Source organism: Oncorhynchus gorbuscha, linkage group LG19 (assembly GCF_021184085.1).
Source record: "Oncorhynchus gorbuscha isolate QuinsamMale2020 ecotype Even-year linkage group LG19, OgorEven_v1.0, whole genome shotgun sequence".
NCBI lineage: Eukaryota > Metazoa > Chordata > Actinopteri > Salmoniformes > Salmonidae > Oncorhynchus > Oncorhynchus gorbuscha.
In genome coordinates, this window is record NC_060191.1 from 58,751,591 (window position 1) to 58,777,713 (window position 26,123).

A 26,123-nucleotide genomic window follows, 5' to 3' on the forward strand; every position below is an offset into this window, starting at 1 on the left:
AGCAGGGAACACAATGGGTGGTCCAGACTAGAATATAGAGCCCATCCTGGGTGAGGTTGACATGGAGTTCAGGCTATCACTGCATCTGTTACCCACCCTGTCTGTCTGTCCTGTCTGCTTGCCTGCTAGTCAATATGGCCACTATCTACACCCACAATGTCTGATAGTATGAGATCTAGGTCTATGTGGGACTTACATTATTCTGACTAGAATATTATTTTGTTATTGTCCCATCTGTAAATTGGAGCACCTTTTGATTAACGAGTCCATTATGCATTACACATGAATTACTGTACCACAATATTATATGAATTTCAATATTACATCATTTTAGGAAGGCATTCTTTGTTCTCGGTTTGTTGCTACCTGGCTGTGAGTTGTTTTAGGAGACAGTGACACCTGGTGGTCTAATGCTGCCATGTGTTTCAGAGTCCAGATGAATACTGTCTGATCTGGGTCGCCGCTGATCTCATCTCCTTCACTGTAGTTATAGGAATTTTTGTATTCCAAAAGTAAGTACTCCTTAAAAATATATATATAATATGTTGTGATATCCAATTGGTAGTTAGTCTTGTCTCATCGCTGCAACTCCCATGAGGACTCGGGAGAGGCGAGAGCCATGCAAGAGCCATGTGTCCTCCAAAACAGGACCCTGCCAAGCTGCACTGCTTCTTGACACACTGCTCGCTTAACCCAGGAGCCAGCCGCACCAAGATGTCGGAGGAAACGCCATACAACTGGTGACCGAAGCCAGCGTGCATGCACCCGGCCGCCACAAGGAGTCCTAGAGCGCTATGGAACAAGGACATCCCAGCCGGCCAAACCCTCCCCTAACCCGGACAGCGATGGGCCAATTGTGTGCCGCCTCATGGGTCTCCCGGTCACGTCCGGCTGCGACACAGCCGGGATCGAAACCAGATCTGTAGTGACGCCTCTAGCACTGATCAGTGCCTTAGACCGCTGCGCCACTCGGGAGGCCGAGTACTCTGTCATTTTTAAATGTAGTAATCAAGTGTTTTCCTCTTTCTCTTAATTATCTGTAATTGCTGCCATAGTGCCTCTGGCAGCCATTACACAGTTATCACATCCCTTCCTCCCTCAGTGTGTCCGCTTCACACCCTCTCTCCTTCCACACAGCTGTGTGTGTTTTACCTCTCAAGGGCTTAATGCATAATAATGATATCTGCCATTTAGCAGATGGTTTTATCCAATGGACTTAGTCATGCGTCCATACATTTATTACGTATGGGGTGGTCCTGGGATTCAAACCCACTATCCTGCCTCTGCAAGAGCCATGCTCTACGAACTGAACTACAGAGGACCAGCAGGCTCCATGTATACAGCAGGCGAGATGTTGTACAAGCAGACATTAACAGATAACTCTGCATACACACATTAACAGCAAGGCCATTTTACAGCAAGCGTGTTAAAACACAGGGATGGATGAAACACTAGTTATTTGATAAAGCTCATTTACAATGGCAACAGCTTGGCTTTGAGAATCAGAAGTATCTCTCGTCAACCAAACAATGTTTCCCCTTACAGTTGTTTGCACTTTGAAGTAACATTAAACCAGAAAGTATGCTTCCTTGAATCATCTGAAATACTATCGGAATCTGCTAAAAGGAATTTAATCTTCCTTCCTGAGCCATAATGCTGTTGTGGGATGGAGGACAGCAGACCAAGGCCTCCATCCTCTAGTCTTATGTGTGGGTTTGCAATGCTTAGCAAAGTGCTGGCCGCTGCTGGCTTCTAAACTGACTTATTTTAATCTCTCCTCCTTTTCTTCTTTCTTCTTCCTCATCTCCTCTGCCTGATATGCATTCTCCTCCTCTTCTCTGCTGCATTTTGGCATCTGGCAGCTATCACATTATCAGGTAACTGAGTCAACTCTGACCCACGATGGTTTCCCTTTTTATCTTTCTTCCTCGATCTCAGTGAAGCCAGTATCTCCATCCTTTATTTCTATATACGTCATCATTTACATCTTAGATCTCTCTCTTTTTCTCACCTGTATCGTTGTTGTATTTCACTACTGCCACTTCTTGTCCTCCCCGCTAGAGGGTACAGTAAATACAAGCGAGCCTACCACTATTGGCCTTTTAGTGGCAGACGGCGATGATTTCTCACACACAGCACAAATGCTTGTTCATTTTTATCCCGCTTGAGTTTTACTGTTATCGACCGAATGACAGTCTACAAATTAATTCTAGAAATGTATTAGAGGGAAGTGCTCATTTTCATTTATGGTGTTGATTTGGACAAAATCTCTGCGGAGTTATTGATACATTAGCCAAGACACAATATTGGTAATCATTTTGATTTACATACCTCTATTTGCTAATTACCAAAACCAAATGGATTAGGGAAGTACATCTTCTTGCCTCAAATGTTACTCCAGTTGTGATGTTCAAAGCCAGTCACAACCAATGATGTACAGTGGGGAGAACAAGTATATGATACACTGCCGATTTCGCAGGTTTTTCTACTTACAAAGCATGTAGAGGTCTGTAATTTTTATCATAGGTACACTTCAACTGTGAGAGACGGAATCTAAAACAAAAATCTAGAAAATCACATTGTATGATTTTTAAGTAATTGATTTGCATTTTATTGCATGACATAAGTATTTGATCACCTACCAACCAGTAAGAATTCCAGCTCTCACAGACATGTTAGCTTTTCTTTAAGAATCCCTCCTGTTCTCCACTCATTACCTGTATTAACTGCACCTGTTTGAACTCGTTACCTGTATAAAAGACACCTGTCCACACACTCAATCAAACAGACTCCAACCTCTCCACAATGGCCAAGACCAGAGAGCTGTGTAAGGACATCAGGGTTAAATTGTAGATCTGCACAAGGCTGGGATGGGCTACAGGACATTAGGCAAGCAGCTTGGTGAGAAGGCAACAACTGTTGGTGCAATTATTAGAAAATGGAAGAAGTTCAAGAGGACGATTAATCACCCTGGGTCTGGGGCTCCATGCAAGATCTCACCTCGTGGGGCATCAATGATCATGAGGAAGGTGAGGGATCAGCCCAGAACTACACTGCAGGACCTGGTCAATGACCTGAAGAGAGCTGGGACCACAGTCTCAAAGAAAACCATTAGTAACACACTACGCCATCATGGATTAAAATCCTGCAGTGCACGCAAGGTCCCCCTGCTCAAGCCAGTGCATGTCCAGGCCCGTCTGAAGTTTGCCAATGACCATCTGGATGATCCAGAGGAGGAATGGGAGAAGGTCATGTGGTCTGATGAGACAAAAATAGAGCTTTTTGGTCTAAACTCCACTTGCCGTGTTTGGAGGAAGAAGGATGAGTACAACCCCAAGAACACGATCCCAACCGTGAAGCATGGAGGTGGAAACATTCTTTGGGGATGCTTTTCTGCAAAGGGGACAGGATGACTGCACCGTATTGAGGGGGGGGGGTGGATGGGGCCATGTATCGCGAGATCTTTGCCAACAACCTCCTTCCCTCAGTAAGAGCATTGAAGATGGGTCGTGGCTGGGTCTTCCAGCATGACAAGGACCCGAAACACACAGCCAGGGCAACTAAAGAGTGAGAAGCATCTCAAGGTCCTGGAGTGGCCTAGCCAGTCTCCAGACCTGAACCCAATAGAAAATCTTTGGAGGGAGCTGGAAGTCCGTATTGCCCAGCGACAGCCCCGAAACCTGAAGGATCTGGAGAAGGTTTGTATGGGGGAGTGAGCCAAAATCCCTGCTGCAGTGTGTGCAAACCTGGTAAAGAACTACAGGAAATGTATGATCTCTGTAATTGAAAACAAAGGTTTCTGTACCAAATATTAAGTTCTGCTTTTCTGATGTATCAAATACTGATGTCATGCAATAAAATGCAAATCAATTACTTAAAAACCATACATGGATTTTTGTTTTAGATTCCATTCCGTTTCTCACAGTTGAAGTGTACCTAAGATAAATAAATAAACAAAAAAAGTTAGACCTCTACATGCTTTGTAAGTAGGAAAACCTTCAAAATCAGCAGTGTATCAAATATTTGTTCTCTCCGCTGTATATAAACTCAGTGGTGTAAATTACTTGAGTTAAAAATACTTTCAAGTACTACTTAAGTCGTTTTTCTTAGGTATCTGTACTTCACTTTTTACATTTTTGACAACTTTTACTCCTACATTACAAAAGAAAAGAATGTACTTTTTACTCCATGCATTTTTCTCTGACGCCAAAAAGTACTCGTTACATTTTGAATGCTTAGCAGGAAATAAAACAATACTTACAATACATCACATACACGTGATAAGCAGATGTTATTGCGGATGTAGCGAAAGGCTTGTCCTCTAGCTCCGCCAGTGTAGTAATATCTAACAAATTACACAGCATATACCCAATACACACATACACATCTAAGTAGGAATGAATTAAAACTATATACATATGAACGAGCGATAGAGCGGAACGGACTAAGATACGGTAGAGTAGTATAGGAAACAGATGTCTTTCATAAGCACGACAGTTTTCAGCTGTGCTAACATAATTGTAAAAGGGTTTTCTAATGATTAATTAGACCTTTTAAATGATCAACTTGGATTAGCTAACACAGCGTGCCATTGGAACCCAGGAGTGATGGTTGCTGATAATGAGCCTCTGTACACCTATGTAGATATTCCATAAAAAAATCTGCCGTTTCCAGCTGCAATAGTCATTTACAACATTAACAATGTCTACACTGTATTTCTGATTTAATTGTATATTTTAATGGACAAAAAATGTGCTTTTCTTTCAAAAACAAGGACATTTCTAAGTGACCCCAAACTGTTGAACGGTAGTGTACATGTGAGATAAGTAGTGCCAGATATGTAAACATTATTAAAGTGACTAGTGTTCCATTCCTTAAAGTGGCCAGTGTTTCCTAGTCTATGCCTATAGGCAGCAGCCTCTAATGTGTTAGTGATGGTTGTTTAACAGTCTGATGGACTTGAGATCGTTTGTAAATTGGTGTTGGTGTGCCCCTCCCTGGCTATCCATAAAATTGGTTTGCTTAGTATAAGGAATTTGAAATTATTTTTACTTTTGGTACAGAAGTATATTTTAGCAATGGCATTTGCTTTTGATACTTAAAAATTTGATTTGAACCAAATACTTTGATTTTTACTCAAGTAGTATTTTACTGGGTGACTTAAGTACATTTCTTTTAAATTAAGGTATCTTAACTTTTACTCTAGTATGACAATTGTGTACTTTTTCCACCAATGTATAAACCCTGGATTGCTGATGCTATGTATTGGCCATTGAGAGGCATTGAAGCCACCGGTCAGCCATATTGGCACTCCCTACTGTATTTCAATGAAATGTGATCATGGACAAAATGACATGTATTTTGTTGTAGTGGGTACAATAATATTAATAGTTAAAACAAATTATAATTTAAGGAATGTTTTATATGTATGTTTAGCTCACATAATATGTAACAGTATGCATTAAGGTGTCTGTAATAGAATAAATGGGGGGAAACGAATGTATATAAATAAAGGCATTTCTATAGCTTCCCCAACATTGTAGAAACAATTTTGGAAGTGCCAGGATGGAGGCACGGTGGCTTCAACACAGCGCCCCCGATCAGTCATCTAGTGTATATATAAATATTCGTCACAGCTAGTCAGTAAATAAGTATGAGCTTTCAGAGAAGTGGGGATGTCTTTGGCTCAGACTCTATTTGTACGTGTCCTTGTAGATGCATTTGTGCATAAATCATTTGATTCATTCAGTACAGCCCCCAACTTCAATATATGTCTGTTTGCTTGGTGTCATTTTGAGGTCAGCCAATTAGAAGTAAAAGACTGAGGCAAAATGGTGCCCAGTGCCCACACTTGTGACATAGAGTATCTACAAGAAAAATGGGTGACGCATTTTAACATGCCGTTATCTCCATATAGAACAGGTCCTTGAGAGCAGAGACAGCAGTTTTGTGGTATGACCAGAGGCTCTATATCAGGGCTCTCAACCCTGTTCTTGGAGATCTACCCTCCTGTAGGTTTGCACTCCAACCCCAGTTGTAACTAACCTGATTCAGCTTATCAACCAGCTAATTATTAGAATCCGGTGCGCTACAATAGGGTTGGAGCGAATACCTACCGGATGGTAGCTCTCCAGGAACAGGGTTCGGAGAGACCTGCTCTATATGATGCCCTGACCCCTGTGTGACCTTTCCTCACCAGATGGAGGTTGAGTGGCATGCACAGCTACAACCCTGAACAGATCATGCTGAGTGCCGCAGTCCGGAGGTCCAGCAGAGACGTCAACATTATGAAGGAGAAACTCATCTTCTCCGGTAAGGAAGGACCCCACAGAACTGGAATTCCTGTGTCTACTGTATTGTGTGTTGGTGTTTGTTTATCTGGCTGTATCCCAGTACTCTGAAATGTCTTCCATTCCTTTTCTCCTGTCCTTATTTATTTACCACTGATCTGATGACATTGGATAGATGAAGAGGATGCCCGGTTGTTTTGGCCAGTCATATTGCTTTCTACTATTAATCAGTGGTCACAGAAAAGAAGACAAGGAAAGGAAGCCATTTTAAGAGTATCTGAGGATGCCAGTGTGTGACCGTATCCCAGCATGCATCTCTCTGAGTGTCTTGTGTAATTGCCCTCCCCAAGGTCAACCGCAGTAGCAGTCTCATCCTGTGTGTGTGTGTGACCTGCACTCCTCTCCACCTCCTCTTCATCCTGCCATCTGTCCATCCTCCTCTGGCTGCTGTGACCATTCCATCCATCCCTCCCTACCCACTTCCCTCTGCCTGCCCCGCCCTTCCCCCCGCTCTTTCCCAATTGCCCACAGAGTCCTGCATCATTTATTAGGGCTCCTAGACAGCCCACTGTGACCCACCAGCCTCTCCTGGTGGGTGGTGAAAGGTAAGTCTAATGGGGATGCTGATGAGACTTCAATGATCATCAGTCAGTCCAAACCACTCTAAAATCACACTAGTAGGTCTTAGAAGATACGTGGTGACATACAGAGCAAAGGAAGCTACGGGATTTCTCTCGTGTGGTTTGGATATGATGTTGCAGTGATATTGTTTTTGATGTCCTGGATATTCAATGTGCATTGATGTGGTCTGTGTTATCAGTGAAATACCTTGTGAACACTTACTGATGCCCCTTCACTCTTCTGCCTCCCAGAGGTGAGCAATGGTGTGGGCAGTGCTGAGGACCTGTACATGGAGAATGGCTTTGACTACTACAACAACGAAGGCATCTCCCATTGACTCTCACTCTACTAATGTGAATCTACTGAAAGACACCTGACTCTACTAGCATGTGGAAACTGAGTGAATTAAGACTTCCAAGTGACTGTCTGTTCTGATTACTCTTGTTTTACTCAGTGTATCCAGATAGTTATTGGTTTGTTCCTCCTACTTACTAACTGATTGATTGACAGGCTGCTGTATTACTGAAGAATCGCAGGCAAGCACCACCCATTGCTTTGTACATTCTGTAAATAGGTTTGTTTTTGCTTGTTAAATAGATGTGGGACTAAAATCACTTTTTTATTGATAAACCAATTGATTTGTCAGATTTGTGGCCTCTTCTCACCTAGATCACTTTATTTATTTTTTACAATTTGTTTGAAAATATATTGGCCCATTTAAATATCGTTTTTCACTCAAACCTCCCGTGGGCAGGGATTGAATGGGCTCATGGGCCGTAGTTTTCCCACCCCTGCTCTAGATGCTTTGGAGGCCCCCCCAGTTACCAATGCTTGTTTATTATTAAAAACCTATTTGTTTGTTTTTAAACTGTTATTTACTTGCAGTCACTTTATAGCATAGCCAATTCTTAGTTATTTAGAGGATTTTACTACTTGTGCAGCATTGCTCTTATTTCCTGCCACGTTTGGGTGCTATTCTAATTTTTAGGAACAAAAAGAACACTAACAAGCTGTTTACAGAGGGTCCTGCCTTCGACGAAGTGAAATATTTACATGTAAGATGTCATTGATGTAAGATAATGATTTGAACAGCATTTCCTTCATCCATGCTTGTGACATCGAATGACTTGTGGAGCTGTGCTGTCTCAGGCAGGGCTTGTGTTCAGGCAGAACTGCTGGGTATGTTTTCGGTTCATTGTGAATGTTTTGATTTTTAAAGGATGTGAACCGTGTATTATGGCAGAGATTTCACCACCTACCCCAGGTATGCAGTTCTACATGGAGTGTGTACATGTTAAAAGTTTTATATGCTATGGCTGTCTGAGGATTATATTGGAAATGTGATGCATAATAATAGCAATAGTGTTGAGAAGTTTATGAAAGTAAAGTCATTTAAATATTTTGCAGACCAACTTCTCAATGGCATTTGAACAGCAAACTGCACCATATAGAGTGACATTAAAGGGTATCTTTTATTTTGTGATGAAGTGGTGTGCTATATTAACTGTGAAAATAAAGCTCTAGGCTGTTGAAGGGACAACGCTGAGTATCAGAATAGTTCACACAGGGTCAAGGAATGGATTGACTTGTGTTCATTTACTCCTTTGGTATTTGTGTGCCTCAAAGTCAACATTAAAATGCTTCTGATACCAAAGTGATATTCTTTTGTGATTTTTCTAGATGGAAGATAACTAACACCATTTAGGTTGGTGTTACTGTTGACTGTAGATTTAGCTCATGTCAACCATATTCCTACTGTATGTGAACATTTGATGTACAGTGCCGTCAAAGTATTCACACCCCTTGACTTTTTCCACATTTTGTGTTATACTGAATTTTAAATTGATTAAATCGATTGGCCTACACATAATACCCCATGATGTGAGTGGAATTATGTTTGTGTTAAAAATGAAAAGCTGGAATGTCTTGAGTCGATGTATTTAACCCCTTTGATATGGCAAGCCTAAATAAGTTCAGGAGTAAAAAGTCACATGTTGCATAGACTCAAAGTTTGCAAAGCTCTTACACTTACCCAGAAAGACTCATCTTGCTACCAAAGGTGATTCTATAACAAGGGGTGAATACTTCGGTATTTCTAAAAGTGCTCACTTTGTCATGGGGTCGTGTGAAGAAACAAATCCATTTTGAATTCCGGCTGTTACACAAAATGTGGAACAAGTCGAGGGGTATGAATACTTTCTGAATTTACTATGCAGTAGCCCATGCCAGTAACTAAACATACGGATGTTTTTCCATTAATTGTACAGTTACGTGGCAAGATGTTACCACATTGCTGAAGAAGCTAGTGAGTGACAATGGTAAATGCAATTTTCAGTTGGTATGTGCTGGGAACATTATCACATGTCCTTTTTTTTCTTCCACCTGGACTAGAATGTCAGTATCATGGAATGCAGACAGCAAGATGCATCTGTTTTCTCTTACAGCAATGGCAATCTCTGTTGGGTCCTGAACTGCGTTTGAATGTATATTAAAGCTGGCTTTAATTTTGTTCGCTGCTCTAGAAAATTAAATGGTATTTTGGGTAATTCAGGATTTATTTAAAGCAGCATGTAGTACAAGCAGATATCGAAGGGAGCCATTTGGAGGAGCAAAATTTGCAGTACAAAAATCTACATACTTCGTTGAAATGGAACGGTCTAGATAAATTCCTATGACATCGCTAGAGAACTGTGCAGTATCTGAGGCACGTTCAACAAGATATGCATGCAAACTGTTTACCTTGAACAAACCTCTAAAAGGTATATTATTTATGTTCACTGTATCATGGAATGTCAATTGTCAACAAACATGTTTGTCCTCTAATTCCAGGGGCTGTAACAGCCTCAACCATTACTGTCCACCTGCAGTCTTGTGAGACACGGTAACACTTCAAACAGGCACCATAAGCCTAGTCCTGTGTGTTTATGGCACTTACTTACATCTGTCAGCCAGTGATTCTTAATTCAATTGCACCAGAATGATGATTCTGGCTAATAAGTTAGTGGAATACTGAGCATGTCCCTTATTTAGACAATCTGTTAACCCATACAAAGCTGAGCAGAGGCTATTGGTTGAATGTAAAGCTAGTAACAATGTGTGCAAAAATATTTGGTCCGAAACTAATAGCATTATGCCTTCATCAATAGGACTCCCTAAAGGACTAGTGGTTCTTCATATCAGGTGACTTAAAAGCACAAAGCCTAATAGTGCAGCTCTCTGAAAAGGCACAGGCACGTTGTCATCCACTGAAAAACACCTCATGTTCACCCCCCCTCCTCCCACAGTACAAGCACTAGAAATAAATAAATAAATAGCTGAAGGTGTCTTTGCTGGTCACAGTTCTCTAGAAATAAAGGTTGTTCCCTGAGTTGAACACAATTTTCAATCTATGACAGTTGGTCTAATAAGTTGGGTTGACCGTATAAAAGTGATGGTGTAATTTGAGTTTCTCTGTGAGAACATATTACAGCTGAAGATCATATTTTAACCTCATAATACCATTGCACACCTTGTGAAGATGGAGAAGCACAATTAACAGTTAGAATGCAGACCATCCTTTAATATGGCAAGTATCTGTCTGGTGGCATCCTTGCTACTTCTAGACTAGATCAATTGAAGATGGTCTTGCGGAGGTGTCTGTTGGGGATCTCTATAGCGCTGACCTGTAGGGGCCAGGAGCCCCCCATGATGCCAGCCTGGATGGCCACCCCAGTCACCACTGCCAAGTCTGGGTCCACTGAGGTGTTGGGCTCCTTCCCAAAGTACTCACTGATCAGCTTCCTGATCCTAGGGATGCGGGTGGAGCCTCCCACCAGAACTATCTCATCCACCTCCTCCTTCCCCAGGTGGCCCTCAGCCAGCACTGTCTCTACAGGCGCCAGAATCTTCTGGAAGAGGTCGGCGTTCAACTCTTCAAACAGCTCACGGGTGATGACTGCTTGGAAGATGACTGGGATTGGGTCCTTGGTGGGCCCCTGTGGTGGTTGCTTGGCGTCTCCTTGGGGCTCCAGGTGCAGGGGTACCCTGAGGTCGGCGCTGGGCTGCAGGGTGAGGTTGAGCTTGGCTGCCTCCACAGCCTGGCGGAGGTGGTGGATGTCCTCTTTGAGGGTGGGGGGAACGCCGTACTGCTGGCGAACCCTCTCCATGGTGTACTGGAGCAGCCTCTGGCTGAAGTCCTGCCCCCCCAGCTTGTTGTTACCTAGGAAACGACAACAGCAAGGATCATTCTCTGAGCCCAAGAATACTATCGGAGTCGATTCCATTTCAGGTCATGTACTGTATGATTTGAATTAGTTGTGCTAATTGGAAATGGTCATCTTTAACTACAATATGGCAAATGTTCCACTTGTACTGTATGCCCAATTTAAAACAGAAGATAAATGAAAATGACCAACTAAACCATGCATATCTACAACATAAGGAGTTGAGAGTAAATTAGCGTCTTACCTGCCATGGCTCTGGTGAGGAACATGCCCCCCTGTTTGTTGAGCAGAGAGACGTCCAGCGTTCCTCCTCCCAGATCTACCACCAGCACGTTGAACACGTCCACCTTGTGTAACCCATACGCCATCGCTGCAGCTGTGGGCTCATTGATCACACGCAGGATGTCCAGTCCTGAGTGGTGTAAACAGAACAATCAGATGTTAGTTATAGTGGGTAGTGTAGATTTGGTCAAAGCCCTTAGGAATCTTAATGACTTTGGATTAGATGTCCAATATTCTACTCTGTATGTATCAGTGCATTCGTAAAGTATTCAGACCCCTTCACCTTTTCCACATTTTATTACTTTACAGCCTTATTCTAAAATTGATTATAGATTGTGTAGATTGAGAGGGAAAAAAACAGACCATAAAGACAAAGCAAAAACAGGTTCAGAAATGCAACTGTATAAATTTTTTTATTGAAATATCACATTTACATAAGTATTCAGACCCTTTACTCAGTACTTTGTTGAAGCACCTTTTGGCAGCGATTACAACCTGGACTCTTCTTGGGTATGACACTACAAGCTTGGCACACCTGTATTTGGGGAGTTTCTCCCATTCTTCTCTGCATATCCTCTCAAGCTCTGTCGGGATGGATGGGGTGCGTCGCTGCAATGCTATTTTCAAGTCTCTCCAGAGATGTTAGATCGGGTTCAAGTCCAGGCTCTGGCTGGGCCACTCAAGGACATCCAGAGACTTGTCCCGATGCCACTCCTGCGTTGTCTTGGCTGTTTGTTTAGGGTCGTTGTGCTGTTTTCCCCAGTCTGAGGTCCTAAGCAGGTTTTCATCAAGGATCTCTACTTTTCTCCGTTAATATTTCCCTCAATTCTGACTAGTCTCCCTGCTGCTGAAAAACATCCCCACAGCATGATGCTGCCTCCACCATGCTTCACCGTAGGGATGGTACCAGGTTTCCTCCAGATATGATGCTTGGCATTCAGGCCAAATAGTTCAAGCTGGTTTCATCAGACAAGAGAACATTGTTCCTCATGGTCTGAGAGTCCTTCAGGTGCCTTTTGGCGAATTCCAAACGGGCGGTCATGTGTCTTTTACTGAGGATTAGCTTCCGTTTGGCCACTCGACCATAAAGGACTGATTGGTGGAGTGCTGCAGAGATGGTTTTCCTTCTGGTAGGTTCTCACATCTCCACAGAGGAACTCTGTAGCTCAGAGTGACCATCAGGTTATTGATCACCTTCCTGACCAAGGCCCTTCTCCCTCAATTGCTCAGTTTGGCTGGGCGGTCAGCTCTAGGAAGAGTCTTGGTGGTTCCAAACATCCATTTAAGAATGATGAAGGCCACTGTGTTCTTGGAGACCTTCAATGCTGTAGAAATCTTTTGGTACCCTTCCCCAGATCTGTGCCTTGACACAATCCTGTCTCGGTGCTCTACGGGCATTTCCTTCAACCTCATGGCTTGGTTTTTGCTCTGACATGCACTGTCAACTGTGGGACCTTAGGTGTCAAATCAATTGAATTTACCACAGGTGGACTCCAATGAAGTTGTAGAAACATCAAGGATGATCAGTAGAAACAGGATGTACCTGAGCTCAATTTTAAGTGTCATAGTAAAGGGCCTGAATACTTATGGAAATATGTTTTTTAAATATTTTTTTTTAAATAAATTTGCAAGAAATGTCTATAAACCTGTTTTTGCTTTGTCATTATGGGATAGTGTGTAGATTGATGAGGAAAAGTTATATTTAATCAATTTTAGAATAAGCCTGTAACGTAACAAAATGTTGAAAAAGTCCAGGGGTCTGAATACAGTGTATGTATGTAAGTATTAAGTAACACAGTTATTTTAGAACAAACACCTAATTATATCAGGGATTAGCATTAAAGTCTAACGCAGTTGCACATCCCAAAATGTAAATTAGCTATTGACGAGCATTAGTGACATATTGCCTGCCTTTCACCTACCCATAGGAGAGGAATCAGAAAGATCAGTAATTTAATTATTTGTATTTTGGTTGTTATCACAAAAAAATGTATCAGAGCAGGCTCAGCTCACCATAAATGATGTCTTTCACTTACACAATGTGGATGAACCAGAGCAGGCTCAACTTGCGCTCGGTTTTACTTGCCCCGGGCAATAGGGCAACCCTTAATGTCAATCCCTGGATGATAGACTGTTTCTAAATGAGACTACACTAAACTGCTATACAGTGGAAGTAATTCCTGTAGCAGTGTTTACACATCAGATATTGATACAGTTTTGCCAGATAGAGACTGACCAGCCAGGTTGGCAGCCCTGATGGTGTAGTTCCTCTGTCTCTCATCAAACTCAGCCGGGACAGAGATAACAGCCCTCTGAATGGGGACACCCAGGTGATGCTCCGCCATCTTCCTCATCTTCAGCAGCAGCCGAGAACCAATGAATTCAGGAGTAACTGTGAACGTCTGGTTGGTGGTGACAAAGAACTCTGCACTGCCATTGTTGTTTATCACCTGAAAGAAAGGTATTACAAATGAAAGTCAGCAGTCATAGATATAGCATATTTATACACCTGTAATCACACATAGTTTATGTATCCAAATGCTGATGATGTATTAAGTCATTTTCACCATGGTGTATTGACTGTCAAAGTAACTACAGGAATATGTACTGTACCTTGAATGGATAACGAGCACTTTCCTGCTCAAGGAGCTCTTGTTCGAATATCTTTCCAATAAACCGCTTGGCATCATAGATGGTGTTCTCAGGATTGCTGTCGGCCAGATTCTGACCCTCGTGACCGGCGAGGACTTCGGTAGATGTGAACGACACCGCACTCGGAATGCTCTTCCGCCCCTCCTCATCCCCTATCACCTCCACATCCCCGGTACCCGGGTGGAATACTCCTACGGAGCAGAAAGTGGTCCCCAGATCTAGGCCGATCACTTTGGGTTTCGGTGGAGGCAGATACTGCTGGCCCAGATAGCCAGCCAGAAATAAAGCCAGAATGACCGATCCTGCGACACGGAAGATAAAGAAATAACGTGGGTTTAGGGGTGGATGTTGACTACGTAGCGAACTAACAACTGGTACCGATAACCTACTTATTTACATATTTAATTCAGCGTTGACAGTTCTGACACTTCGTTTACCTTTCCAGCTAACTTGACTACTGTGAATTAGGTAGCAACTAGCCAGCTGTTACCACCGGTAATTTGTCAGCCCACTTGCTACTTACTATTAGCTAACTAAACAGCTGGTTAGTTACACAACAACAAAAACACATTACAGTTAAATATTACTTACCGATCATAGACATTTCCCCAGCCATTGTCAAGTATTGATTACCACCGAACTGAAACGTAATAAAACAAAATCTAGGCTAATCGCCTCATCAGTTTCGGAATGGATGAATGTTGTCACTATTTACCACAGCCACTAAGCCTTAAACCCCGCATATATCTACAATGTATCTTCTTCAAATGCAATTTTAAACTTAACCCTTAAATACACTGCTAACCTTATAACTAACCATATCCTTTTTACGATAGCCAATTGTAACTGTAGTATTTAATGAAACCCCTCTTGACCTGTTCTACGTTCAGAATCATGTGGATGGTCCACAGACCTACACGTCACCATTATAGGGTGCGTTCGTAAATTTACTCTGGAGTGGCAGAGGATATTGCCGCTCTGAATTTACGTAAATTCAGAGTGTTTCGCTCTCGGAGGGCATACTGGACGCTATGGCCGAGGAGTAGGGTTGATATGAGCGTTCTGACCTCACAACGGTAGTGAAGCACCCAAGCTAACTGGCTAAAGTTAGGTAGCATGCTAGCTACTTCCTGGCCTAAATGAGAGAACACCTCACTCTGACAATTTTTCTCGTCCTTTCTCGCGCTTGTTATGCTGTGTTCATGTTATTCAGAGCGTTGGTGACGCTCATAGCAACAATTTAATTACGCCTTTTTCCGAGGTTTACTGACACCGGCCATACTCAACGGGTGTTGAGCGTTCATAAATTAATCAGTTACTCTGAGCGAATTTACGAACTCACCCATAATGTGGTCGAAAGCTTCTGGGTAACGTAGTCCAATCCATGCGTTATCGCTTATGTATACACAGGATGAGAAAGCAAAGAAACAACCTTTCCCATGAACACTAGTCGTATATGACGTTCAAATGAGTGTGTTCAGCGTCGTAACATTTTGAGGCATGCAACATGTAGCAATATTGTACAACTACAACACCTTTTCTGTGCACATTTTGATTGAAAATATATTATACATTCAGTGCAGTACAAATTAACAGATTAGATGACTTGATGCATAAATACTTTATTAATTTGTGACATATTGCACTTATTGAGTTCTACAAGTATGTACATTTCACAGGAGGTTGGTGGCAACTTAATTGGGGTGGACGGCTCGTGGTTAGGGCTGGAGTGGAAAAAGTAGAACGATATCAAATACATCAAACATATGGTTTCCATGTGTTTGATGCCATTCCATGCGATCGTTTCAGCCATTATTATGATCCGTCCTCCCCTCAGCAGCCTCCACTGGTACTGTACATTTTGTTGAACCAGGATTGTTCAAAAAGATATGTAAAAACTCCCGTACACACACACACACACACACACACACACACACACACACACACACACACACACACACACACACACACACACACACACACACACACACACACACACACACACACACACACACACACACACACACACACACACATGTTTGTTTTACTATCCTTGTTGGGACAAGGAATTTCCATTCAAAATCCCATTTTCCCTGACCTTAAAACTAACCTTAAACCTAACCTAACTCTAACCACAACCCCCTAACTCCTAAACCTAACCCCTTAAGCCTGAAATAGCCTTCTGTCACCACAAGGATAGTAAAACCAAACACACACACACACACACACCATAGTTTCCAGCACAATACACAAACATTAAGATTTGATTTAAGTCAAATATAATTTGTCAGGGGTGTCATTCCATGGAGGGCCTAGTGTCTGCAGGTTTTAGTTGTTTTCCTTTCAATTAAGACATAAACTACCAGGTGTGGGGTGTTCCTTTCTAATTTGTGACCTTAATTCATCAACCAAGTACAAGGGAGGAGTGAGAACCCGCAGCTATTCGGTCCGCCGTGGAATGAGTTTGACCCCTGCGCTTCATGTGAATGAATAGGTTAGATAAAAGGTGCATAAAAGAGGAATAAATTCATTGGCTTTAAGAAAAATTGGCTACATTTAAAATTGTATTAATTAAATCCCATCTTGTTAAACCAAATACAGACAAGACAAACATGGTGAGCCATCGTAATTTACATGTCAAAACCTGTTAGTTAGGATAGTCTGGCCTATCAGTGTGTGACTGGTTGGATCTCTGTATCCTCTTTTCTGTTTTCAGAGCACTCTGATAGAATAAAGCAGCCTGAGTCTCTTGGACAGTCGCTCTTCTCCACCTTCAAACTGTGTGATGAAGAGGGCTCCTCACTCTCCCTCACATCATCACCTGCGAACACAAGAACAAAGCAGTCTGGTTGGTTGGATCCTCAGCCAGGGTGGCAGTGCCATCTGTTTGGTCCGAAACTAGCCCACAGTCACGATATCTGGTTCAGCCAGGGTGGCAGTGCTATCTGTTTGGTCGAAACTAGCCCACAGTCACGATATCTGGTTCAGCCAAGGTGGCAGTGCTATCTGTTTGGTCGAAACTAGCCCACAGTCACGATATCTGGTTCAGCCAAGGTGGCAGTGCTATCTGTTTGGTCCGAAATTAGATCAAACAGACATTTATGACCTTAATTTAGACCAACATAAATGGAGTTATGTGGGGACACAAACATAAATAACCTTTATGCTAATTGTACACATCCTGTTTTGTAAGCAGCTGACAGAAACGGTCTAGTATTGCTAATTTCCTAATCTGGATTGGAGACCAATCTTTCTGTTTCATTTTATGTTTCAGAGCCTTGCAGTGTTTTATAGAGGAAGACATTTAGCCTCTTTAAGCAGTTTCTCTCTGACTGGTGCCAACTCAACAGGATGAGCAATTCTAAAATAATAGCAGCGATAAGCATCTGCTTATTATAACATACAAAGATCAAGATGTTACTTCCTGAGTGTAGTGCTGCGCATCATAAAATGTCTGTGGTACAATTGGCTATTCCCTTTGCCCAAATATAAATACAGTAGGGCTAGGCTACAGTATAAATTGGTTTTGCTACTCACTCTCTGTATATCTGCAGTCGACAGCAGCCAGCAGCCTGACTCTGTGTTCTGGATTCATCACGTTCAGCTCTATAAGGTGTTTCTCCTGCAGGTGCCTCAGGTCCTCTACTGTCTGATAGCCATTCAGAAGCAGTGCAGATGCATACTCCTTGAATAAACAAGATACAGTTCCATCTCATCTACCTTTCATAATCTTATACTAATCTGTTCACATTTGAGTGCTTTAGGTTATGCTTATGCATATTAAAACTGTTTGTTGTGTATTTGAGACAACACTGATTGGTTACTGTAAAGAGGAAAGAACAAAATGTGTCTGTATTTGGAAGTCATTTAGAGTCAGAGCTTGACCATGGCTAGAAGCTATCCAGCTTTTGTCAAATTAACGTCATTTTAGCTAACCATAACCCCTTTCCTAACCGTAGCCCGATAATTCTAACCTGCTAGGTTAATTCTCCTAACCTGCTATGAAAAGTCAAATCTGAAGTTAATTTGACAATAGATGGATCCCTTCTAGCCATGCCATCCGAGCACTCACCTCTAGATGTAGCCGCTCCAGTAGTTCCAGTAGTGTCTTTGGTCGTGGACTCTTGCTCAACCTCTGAGGCCTGATCTTTGGCGCCTCCTCCTCTCTTTCTTTCTCCATGAGCATGTCAACATAGATGAACTTGAAATTGCCCACTTTGTTGTTCAGAATCCCTGTCCATATGCCCATGGGAGGTTTACTGATGATGCTGATAATGTCTCCAACCTGGGAAGAGACATCAATAGATTGGACTCATACATATAGATCATGAAACAGCACTTACAAACAGCTTTCATAGCATTTCACAATACACCCACTCTGGAAACATTATCTTCTGTCTACCTTGAGTTTGAGGGAGTCAGTGTCATATGGGCTGGGAACAAAGTCTGTGTGGACCCGTGCTCTACCACAAAAGTGTCCGTTGTAGGAGCCGTCCTCTTCTAGTCTCAGACTGTCTCTGGTACTGGAGCCATCTGAGACGCTGGCCAAACCACCTGAGCCAACAGGGGACAATACATCACAATATGATTACACTGCACAGATTACCCATGGACCAAGAATAGGTTGTGTGTGTATCCTTGTGTTGGAGGGAAGGTTACAAGCCTATCCTAATATTGTAATATGATGGTAATAATAAAATAGAATGTTATTTGTCACATGCGCCGAATACAACAGTTGTAGACCTTACAGTGAAATGATTACTTACGAGCCCCTAAGCAACAATGCAGTAAAAAAAACGAATAAGGAATAAAAGTACAAATTAAAGAGCAGCAGTAAAATAACAATAGCGAGACTATATACATGGGGGTACCGATACAGAGTCAATGTATATATACATGTGGGCACCGGTTAGTCATGGTAATTTGTCACACCCTGACCATAGTTTGCTTTGTATGTTTCTATGTTTTAATTATTCAGGGTGTGATCTGAGTGGGCATTCTATGTTGGATGTCTTGTTTGTCTATTTCTATGTCTGGCCTGATATGGTTCTCAATCAGAGGCAGGTGTTAGTCATTGTCTCTGATTGGGAACCATATTTAGGTAGCCTGGGTTTCACTGTGTGTTTGTGGGTGATTGTTTCCTGTCTCTGTGTTTTGCACCAGATAGGGCTGTTTTAGTTTATTGTTTTTGTAGTGTTTGTTTATCTTTAGTTATTAAACATGAATCAAAGAAATCACGCTGCATTTTGGTCTGCCTCTACTTCACCTAAAGAAAACCGTTACATAATTGAGGTAATATGTACATGTAGGTAGAGTTATTAAAGTGACAATACATAGATGATAACAACAGAGATGTTAAAAATAAAAATTAAAAAGGGGAGGGGGGCAATGCAAATGGTCAGGGTAGCCATTTGATTAGATGTTCAGGAGTCTTATGGCTTGGGGGTAGAAGCTGTTTAGAAGCTTCTTGGACTTAGACTTGGTGCTCCGGTACCGCTTGCCATGCGGTAACAGAGAGAACAGTCTATGACTAGGGTGGCTGGAGTCTGACAATTGTTAGGGCCTTCCTCTGACACCACCTGGTATAGAGGTCCTGGATGACAGGAAACTTTTCCCCAGTGTTGTACTGGGCCGTATGCACTACCCTCTGTGGTGCCTTGTGGTCAGAGGCCGAACAGTTGCCATACCAGGCAGTGATGCAACCAGGATGCTCTCGATGGTGCAGCTGTAGATCCTTTTGAGGATCTAAGGACCCATGCCAAGTCTTTTCAGTCTCCTGAGGGGGAATAGGTTTTGTCGTGCCTTTTTCACGACTGTCTTGGTGTGCTTGGACCATGTTAGTTTGTTGGCAATGTGGACACCAAGGAATTCAAAGCTCTCAACCTGCTCCACTACAGCCCGTCGATGAGAATGGAGGCGTGTTCAATCATCTTTTTCCTGTAGTCCACAATCATCTCCTTTGTCTTGTTGAGGGAGAGGTTGTTGTCGTGACACCACACGGCCAGGTTTCTGACCTCCTCACTATAGGCTGTCTTGTCATTGTCGGTGATCAGGCCTACCACTGTTGTGTCATCTGCAAACTTAATGAAGGTGTTCGAGTCGTGCCTTGTCGTGCATTCATGAGTGAACACGGAGTGCAAGAGGGGACTGAGCATTCACCCCTGAGGGGCCCCTGTGTTGAGGATCAGCGTGGCGGATGTGTCGTTACCTTCCCTTACCACCTGGGGGCGGCCCGTCAGGAAGTCCAGGATCCAGTTGCAGAAGGAGGTGTTTAGTCCCAGGGTCCTTAGCTTATTGATGAGCTTTGAGGGCACTATGGTGTTGAACGCTGAGCTGTAGTAAATGAATAGCATTCTCACATAGGTGTTCCTTTTGTCCAGGTGGGAAATGGTAGTGTGGAGTGCAATAGAGATTGCATCATCTTTGGATATGTTAGGGTGGTATGCAAATTGGAGTGAGTCTAAGGTTTCTGGGATAATGGTGTTGATGTGAGCCATGACTAGCCTTTCAAAGCACTTTATGGCTACAGACGTGACTGCTACGGGTCGGTAGACATTTAGACAGGTTACCTTAGTGTTCTTGGGCACAGGGACTATGGTGGTCTGCTTAAAACATGTTGGTATTACAGACTTGGACAGGGGGAGGTTGAAAACGTCAGTGAAGACACTTGCCAGTTGGTCAACGCATGCTCACAGTACATGTCATGGTAATCCGTCTGGCCTTGTGAATGTTGACCTGTTTAAAGGTATTACTTACATCGGCTGCAGAGAGCGTGATCACACACGTCTTCCGGAACAGCTGATGCTCTCATGCATGTTTCAGTGTTATTTGCCTCGAAGCGAGAATAGAAGTAGTTTAGCTCATCTGGTAGGCTCGTGTCACTGGGCAGCTCTCTGCTGTGCTTCCCTTTATAGTCTGTAATGGATTACAAGCCCTGCCACATCCGAGAAGCGTCAGAGCCGGTGTAGTACGATTCAATCTTAGTCCTGTGTTGACACTTTGCCTGTTTGATGGTTCGTCGCAGGGCATAGCGGGATTTCTTATAAGCTTCCGGGTTAGAGTCCCGCTCCTTGAAAGTGGCAGCTCTAGCCTTTAGCTCAGTGTGGATGTTGCCTGTAATCCATGGCTTCTGGTTGGGGTATGCATGTACGGTCACTGTGGGGACGACGTCATCGATGCACTTATTGATGAAGCCAATGACTGATGTGATGTACTTCTCAATGCCATCGGAGCAATCCCGGAACATTTTCCAGTTTGTGCTAGCAAAACAGTCCTGTAGCTTAGCATCTGCTTCATCTGACCACTTTATCATTTATTGAGTCATTAGTGCTCCTGCTTTAATTTTGGCTTGTAAGCAGGAATCAGGAGAATAAAATTATGGTCATATTTGCCAAATGGAAGGCGAGGGAGAGCTTTGCATGCATCTCTGTGTGTGTGTGGCGTAAAGCTGGTCTAGGGGTTTTTTTCCCCCTCTGGTAGCACATTTTACATGCTGATAGGAATTTGGTATGACCGATTAAAGTTTTCCTGTGTCAAAATTGTCAGCCACTAAGAACGCCGACTCTGGGTGAGTGTTTCCTATTTGCTTATGGTGGAATACAGCTGATTGAGTGCAGTCTTAGTGCCAACATCAGTTTGTGGTGGTATGTAGACAGCCACAAAAAAATACAGATAAACTATCTAGGTAGATAGTGTGCTCTACAGCTTATCATGAGATACTCTACCTCAGGAGAGCAAAACCTTGAGACTTCCTTAAATATCTTGCACCAGCTGTTGTTTACAAAAATACATAGTTCGCCACCCCTTGTCTTACCAGATGCCGCTGTTCTATCCTGCTGATACAGCATATAACCAGCCAGCTGTATGTTGATAGTGTTGTCGTTCAGCCACGACTCCATGAAGCATATATTACAGTTTTGAATGTCCAGTAGTTTAATCTTTTGTAGGTCATTGATTTTATTTTCCAAATATTGCACGTTTGCTAGCAGAATGGAAGGCAGTGGGGGTTTATTCGATCACCTACGAATTCTCGGAAGACAGTCCAGTCCGCCCTCCGGCCCATTTTTCTCTGCTTTCTCTTCACGTTTCCAGGAAAGTAGTATGTCATTCGCGTTGGGCTCGTCGGACTCGTTAAAGGAAAAAAAGGATTCTGCCAGTTCATGGTGAGTAATCGCAATTCTGATGTCCATAAGAAAGCAGCAACATTTTCAGTCATAAGAGAGCAGCAACATTATGTACAAAATAAGGTTTAAAAAAAACAAGTTACAAACAACGCAAAGAAACAAAAAACACAATTGGATAGGAAAACGTCAGACTTCTTTTCCGGGGCCATCTTAATAATATGGTAATACAATGGTAAAATAAAATAAATGAAAACACATCACATTATCTTATTCTTCATTTACAAATATGTAACTTCATTTACAGACTTGTATGACATCCATGTGGAGTGGACTTACTGGAGGAGCTCTGTCCGCTGCAGAGGCTCTCCAGAGAGTTGCTGGTCTCTTCAGAGCCTTTCTCAACAGGAGAACTGCTCTCTGTTTCCTCCTCTAGGTCTCTGTCAGTGTCCTCACCCTGCATGGGGAAATACAAGATGGACAAGCCACTATGTGAGTAAGCTAAATCATTCCAGGGTGGATTCCTTTGCTATATAAATAACAGTGCTATTTATATAAGGAAGGAAGTGTCATTAGGTTAACAATTCAACATAGCCACTTACAAATACTGACTAGGTTGTTGGATACTATTTTGTCACTTAGACCTAATTTCAATACAAATTGAGTCTTGCTTGGCCAGACGTACACTACATGACCAGAAGTATATGGACACCTGCTTGTTTGGCCCTGTCCGGGGATATCATCGGATGGGGCCACAGTGTCTCCTGACCCCTCCTGTCTCAGCCTCCAGTATTTATGCTGAAGTAGTTTATATGTCGGGGGGTCAGTTTGTTATATCTGGAGTACTTCTCCTGTCTTATCCGGTGTCCTGTGTGAATTTAAGTATGCTCTCTCTAATTCTCTCTTTCTCTCAGAGGACCTGAGCCCTAGGACCATGCCTCAGGACTACCTGGCATGATGACTCCTTGCTGTCCCCAGTTCACCTGGCCGTGCTGCTGCTCCAGTTTCAACTGTTCTGCCTGCGGCTATGGAATCCTGACCTGTTCACCGGACGTGCTACCTGTCCCAGACCTTCTGTTTTCAACTCTCAAGAGACAGCATGAGTGGTAGAGATACTCTTAATGATCGGCTATGAAAGCCAACTGACATTTACTCCTGAGGTGCTGACTTGCTGCACCCTCGACAACTACTGTGATTATTATTATTTGACCATGCTGGTCATTTATGAACATTTGAACATCTTGGCCATGTTCTGTTATAATCTCCACCCGGCACAGCCAGAAGACGACTGGCCACCCCTCATAGCCTGGTTCCTCTCTAGGTTTCTTCCTAGGTTTTGGCCTTTCTAGGGAGTTTTTCCTAGCCACCGTGCTTCTACACCTGCATTGCTTGCTATTTTGGGGTTTTAGGCTAGGTTTCTGTACAACACTTTGAGATATTAGCTGTTGTACGAAGGGCTATATAAATACATTTGATTTGATTTAGATCCAGCCGAAGCTTGGTATTGCGCATGGTAATCTTAGGCTTGTGTGCGGCTGCTTGGCCATGAAAACCCATTTCATTAAGCTTCCAACTAACAGTTATTGTGCTGACGTTGCTTCCAGATGCAGTTTGAAACTTGGTAGTGAGTGTTGCAACCGAGGACAGACGATTTTTACGCATTACGTGCTTCAGCGTTCTTTGAGCTTGTGTGGCATACCACTTCGCGGCTGAGCCGTTGTTGCTCCTAGAAGTTTCCACTTCACAATAACAGCACTTATAGTTGACCAGGGCAGCTCTAGCAGGGCAGAAATTTGAAGAACTGACTTGTTGGAAAGGTGGCATCCTGTGTCCGTGCCACATTGAAAATCACTGAGCTCTTCAGTAAGGCCATTGTTTGTCTATGGAGATTGCATGGCAGTGGGCTCAATTTTATACACCTGTCAGCAATGTGTGTGGTTGAAATTGCCAAATCCACTCATTTTAAGGGGTGTCCACATACTTTTGTATATATAGTGTATTTTACAAGAGTGTTCTTATGACATAGGTAGATGTCACAATGGTGCATTTGAGTATGTGGGTTATAGCCAGTCAGATGGAAAATATGCAATATTTTAAGAGCTCTAGATCTTTGTATACACTACGCAAATAAAAGTACTGTGTAGGATGAGAAAGAGGCAGTCTGTAGTGGAACTCACAGCTTCCTCAGAGAAGGTTTTGAAGTGCTTCTTGCCCATCTTCCTGCGCATGGTCAGAGAGATGGCCTTCATCTTCTTCCCCAGGCTGCCTTGTTTGGTCTGATCAGAACTCTCACATCCAGACTCCTCTGTCACTTTTGTTACATTTTCCTCTAGTCCAGCTGCTGATGGTTGTCTGATGCCATCAAATCGCCCAAAACTGGTGGAGCGCTGCATGGAGAGATCACAGATGACACATTGAATATGTGCTTGCCACAGTGGCAGCAGGAGACAGGACTCCATCTGGAACATTATGCAATACATTTTGCCCACCCATACCACCAAATCACTATGGGGTTTTGATGATTTCCTTTCCTTTTACGTTTCTTATGACATAGGTAGACATTTTTATACACTATGCAAATATAAGTACTGTGTAGGATGAGAAAGGGACCAAATCAGTGGTAATGAATTATTTTATCCTACTCCCTTGATTTACAGTAATACTGTGCCATTGTCTTTAGCAATGTGTCTTGAGCCTAGAAGTCTGGCACATGAGGCTACTTGAACTCAATCCCATTTGCACTATGCGTGTATCTCTATCATGATGTGCTTGTGAGGTACAGCTAATAGCTCATCATCAGTCAAAGACACTGCTTCTTCTTTTAGTTAGAATCACATTTTAGTGCTAACTATTGTGGGTAGTTAGCACTAAAGAGTTGTCAATTCTACACAAATAGTTATCAATTCAATGTATTTAAACATGCTACTTAGAAATAATGTGTTTCCACCTACCTTTGGTTTACTGAGCTTTGGTTTGTCTGAAACATTTGAGGCTGCCCTCTGTAGCATTTTGTGTTGATGTTGTTTGGTTTTAGAGTTCAGTCTAATGTAATCTTAAAGAAGCCTTTCTGTACTCTGACCAACTCTGATGGTAGTTAAGTGTTAACTGCACTAAACTAACCCAGAACGACTGCTTGGCTTCCTCAAAATGACAGGATGTGACATGTGAGGCAATCAAGATTCTTTCTATTTACCACGGTATCCGTTTCAGAAGGGGAAAAAACACATTCTGCTAGATGAGCACTTTGCGGTCTCTCTCTAAAAATATTTAAATTTCTAGGAACACTGTGATGAAGGTGACATAATTTTAGAACCTAGTTACCATTTGTGGTTGGGCTACATTTGCTGCATGACTCACACCTGGCATAGGCTATACAGTGCCTTCAGAAAGTATTCATACCCCTTGACTTATTCCACATTTTGTTGTGTTACAGCCTGAATTAAAAATTGAATACATATATTTTGTCTCACCAATCTACACACAATACCCCACAATGACAAAGTATTTTTGCTAATTTATTGAAAAGTAAATACAGAAATATATAATTTGCATACGTATTCACACCCCTGAGTCAATACATTTTAGAATCACCTTTGGTAGTGGTTACAGCTGTGAGTCTTTCTGGGTAAATATTTAATAGCTTTGCACACCTGGATTATACAATATATGGACATTATAATTTTTTTAATTCTTCAAGTTGGTTGTTGATCATTGCCTAGGCAGTCTTGCATTAGATGTTAAAGCGGAGTCAAAACTCAGGAACATTCTTGGTAAGCAACCACAGTGTATATTTGACCTTGTGTTTTAGGTTATTGTCCTGCTGAAATTATGCCGATTTAAAGCATACCCATAACATGCAGCTACTACCATGCTTGAAATATGAAGAGTGGTACTCGTGTTGGATTTGCCCCAAACATAACACTTTGTATTAAGGACATGAAGTTCATTACTTTGCC

The 26,123-nt window shown here is 42.5% G+C and overlaps 3 protein-coding genes across 10 annotated transcripts in view; 1 reads left to right on the forward strand and 2 right to left on the reverse strand.

Moving 5' to 3' along the window:
• The window catches only part of LOC124004769 (glycerophosphodiester phosphodiesterase domain-containing protein 5-like), a 116,014-nt gene extending 107,449 nt beyond the window's left edge, over positions 1 to 8,565 (forward strand). For 3 of the 7 annotated variants that reach the window (XM_046313542.1, XM_046313544.1, XM_046313545.1), the window contains exons 14-17: positions 430 to 512; positions 1,863 to 1,877; positions 6,200 to 6,312; positions 7,163 to 8,565. In XM_046313542.1, coding sequence (XP_046169498.1) covers positions 430 to 512; positions 1,863 to 1,877; positions 6,200 to 6,312; positions 7,163 to 7,248 — 297 coding nt within the window. In that variant the 3' untranslated portion in view covers positions 7,249 to 8,565. Of the gene's footprint in view, positions 1 to 429; positions 513 to 1,862; positions 1,878 to 6,199; positions 6,313 to 6,640 lie in introns of all 7 variants that reach the window. The other 4 variants (XR_006833528.1, XM_046313547.1, XM_046313548.1 and 1 more) reach the window with 4 other exon arrangements.
• Positions 8,566 to 9,447: 882 nt separating this feature from the next.
• hspa13 (heat shock protein 70 family, member 13) lies at positions 9,448 to 15,321 on the reverse strand. Its single transcript, XM_046313549.1, has 5 exons — positions 14,639 to 15,321; positions 14,009 to 14,349; positions 13,632 to 13,845; positions 11,358 to 11,525; positions 9,448 to 11,109 (listed from the first exon to the last, which is right to left on the reverse strand). Exons 1-5 carry the CDS (start codon positions 14,661 to 14,663, stop codon positions 10,520 to 10,522), a joined length of 1,338 nt encoding a protein of 445 aa, XP_046169505.1. The 5' UTR covers positions 14,664 to 15,321; the 3' UTR covers positions 9,448 to 10,519.
• A 342-nt stretch (positions 15,322 to 15,663) lies between these two features.
• samsn1a (SAM domain, SH3 domain and nuclear localisation signals 1a) lies at positions 15,664 to 25,279 on the reverse strand. Of its 2 annotated transcripts, none has more exons than XM_046315460.1 (7): positions 25,119 to 25,279; positions 24,345 to 24,554; positions 22,507 to 22,624; positions 18,450 to 18,601; positions 18,120 to 18,332; positions 17,585 to 17,732; positions 15,664 to 16,868 (listed from the first exon to the last, which is right to left on the reverse strand). In XM_046315460.1, exons 1-7 carry the CDS (start codon positions 25,173 to 25,175, stop codon positions 16,717 to 16,719), a joined length of 1,050 nt encoding a protein of 349 aa, XP_046171416.1. In that variant the 5' UTR covers positions 25,176 to 25,279; the 3' UTR covers positions 15,664 to 16,716. The 2 variants fall into 2 exon arrangements, with proteins under 2 accessions (XP_046171416.1, XP_046171415.1); XM_046315459.1 differs by having other exon boundaries at positions 18,450 to 18,607; positions 25,119 to 25,278.
• Between the last annotated feature and the right edge of the window lie 844 nt (positions 25,280 to 26,123).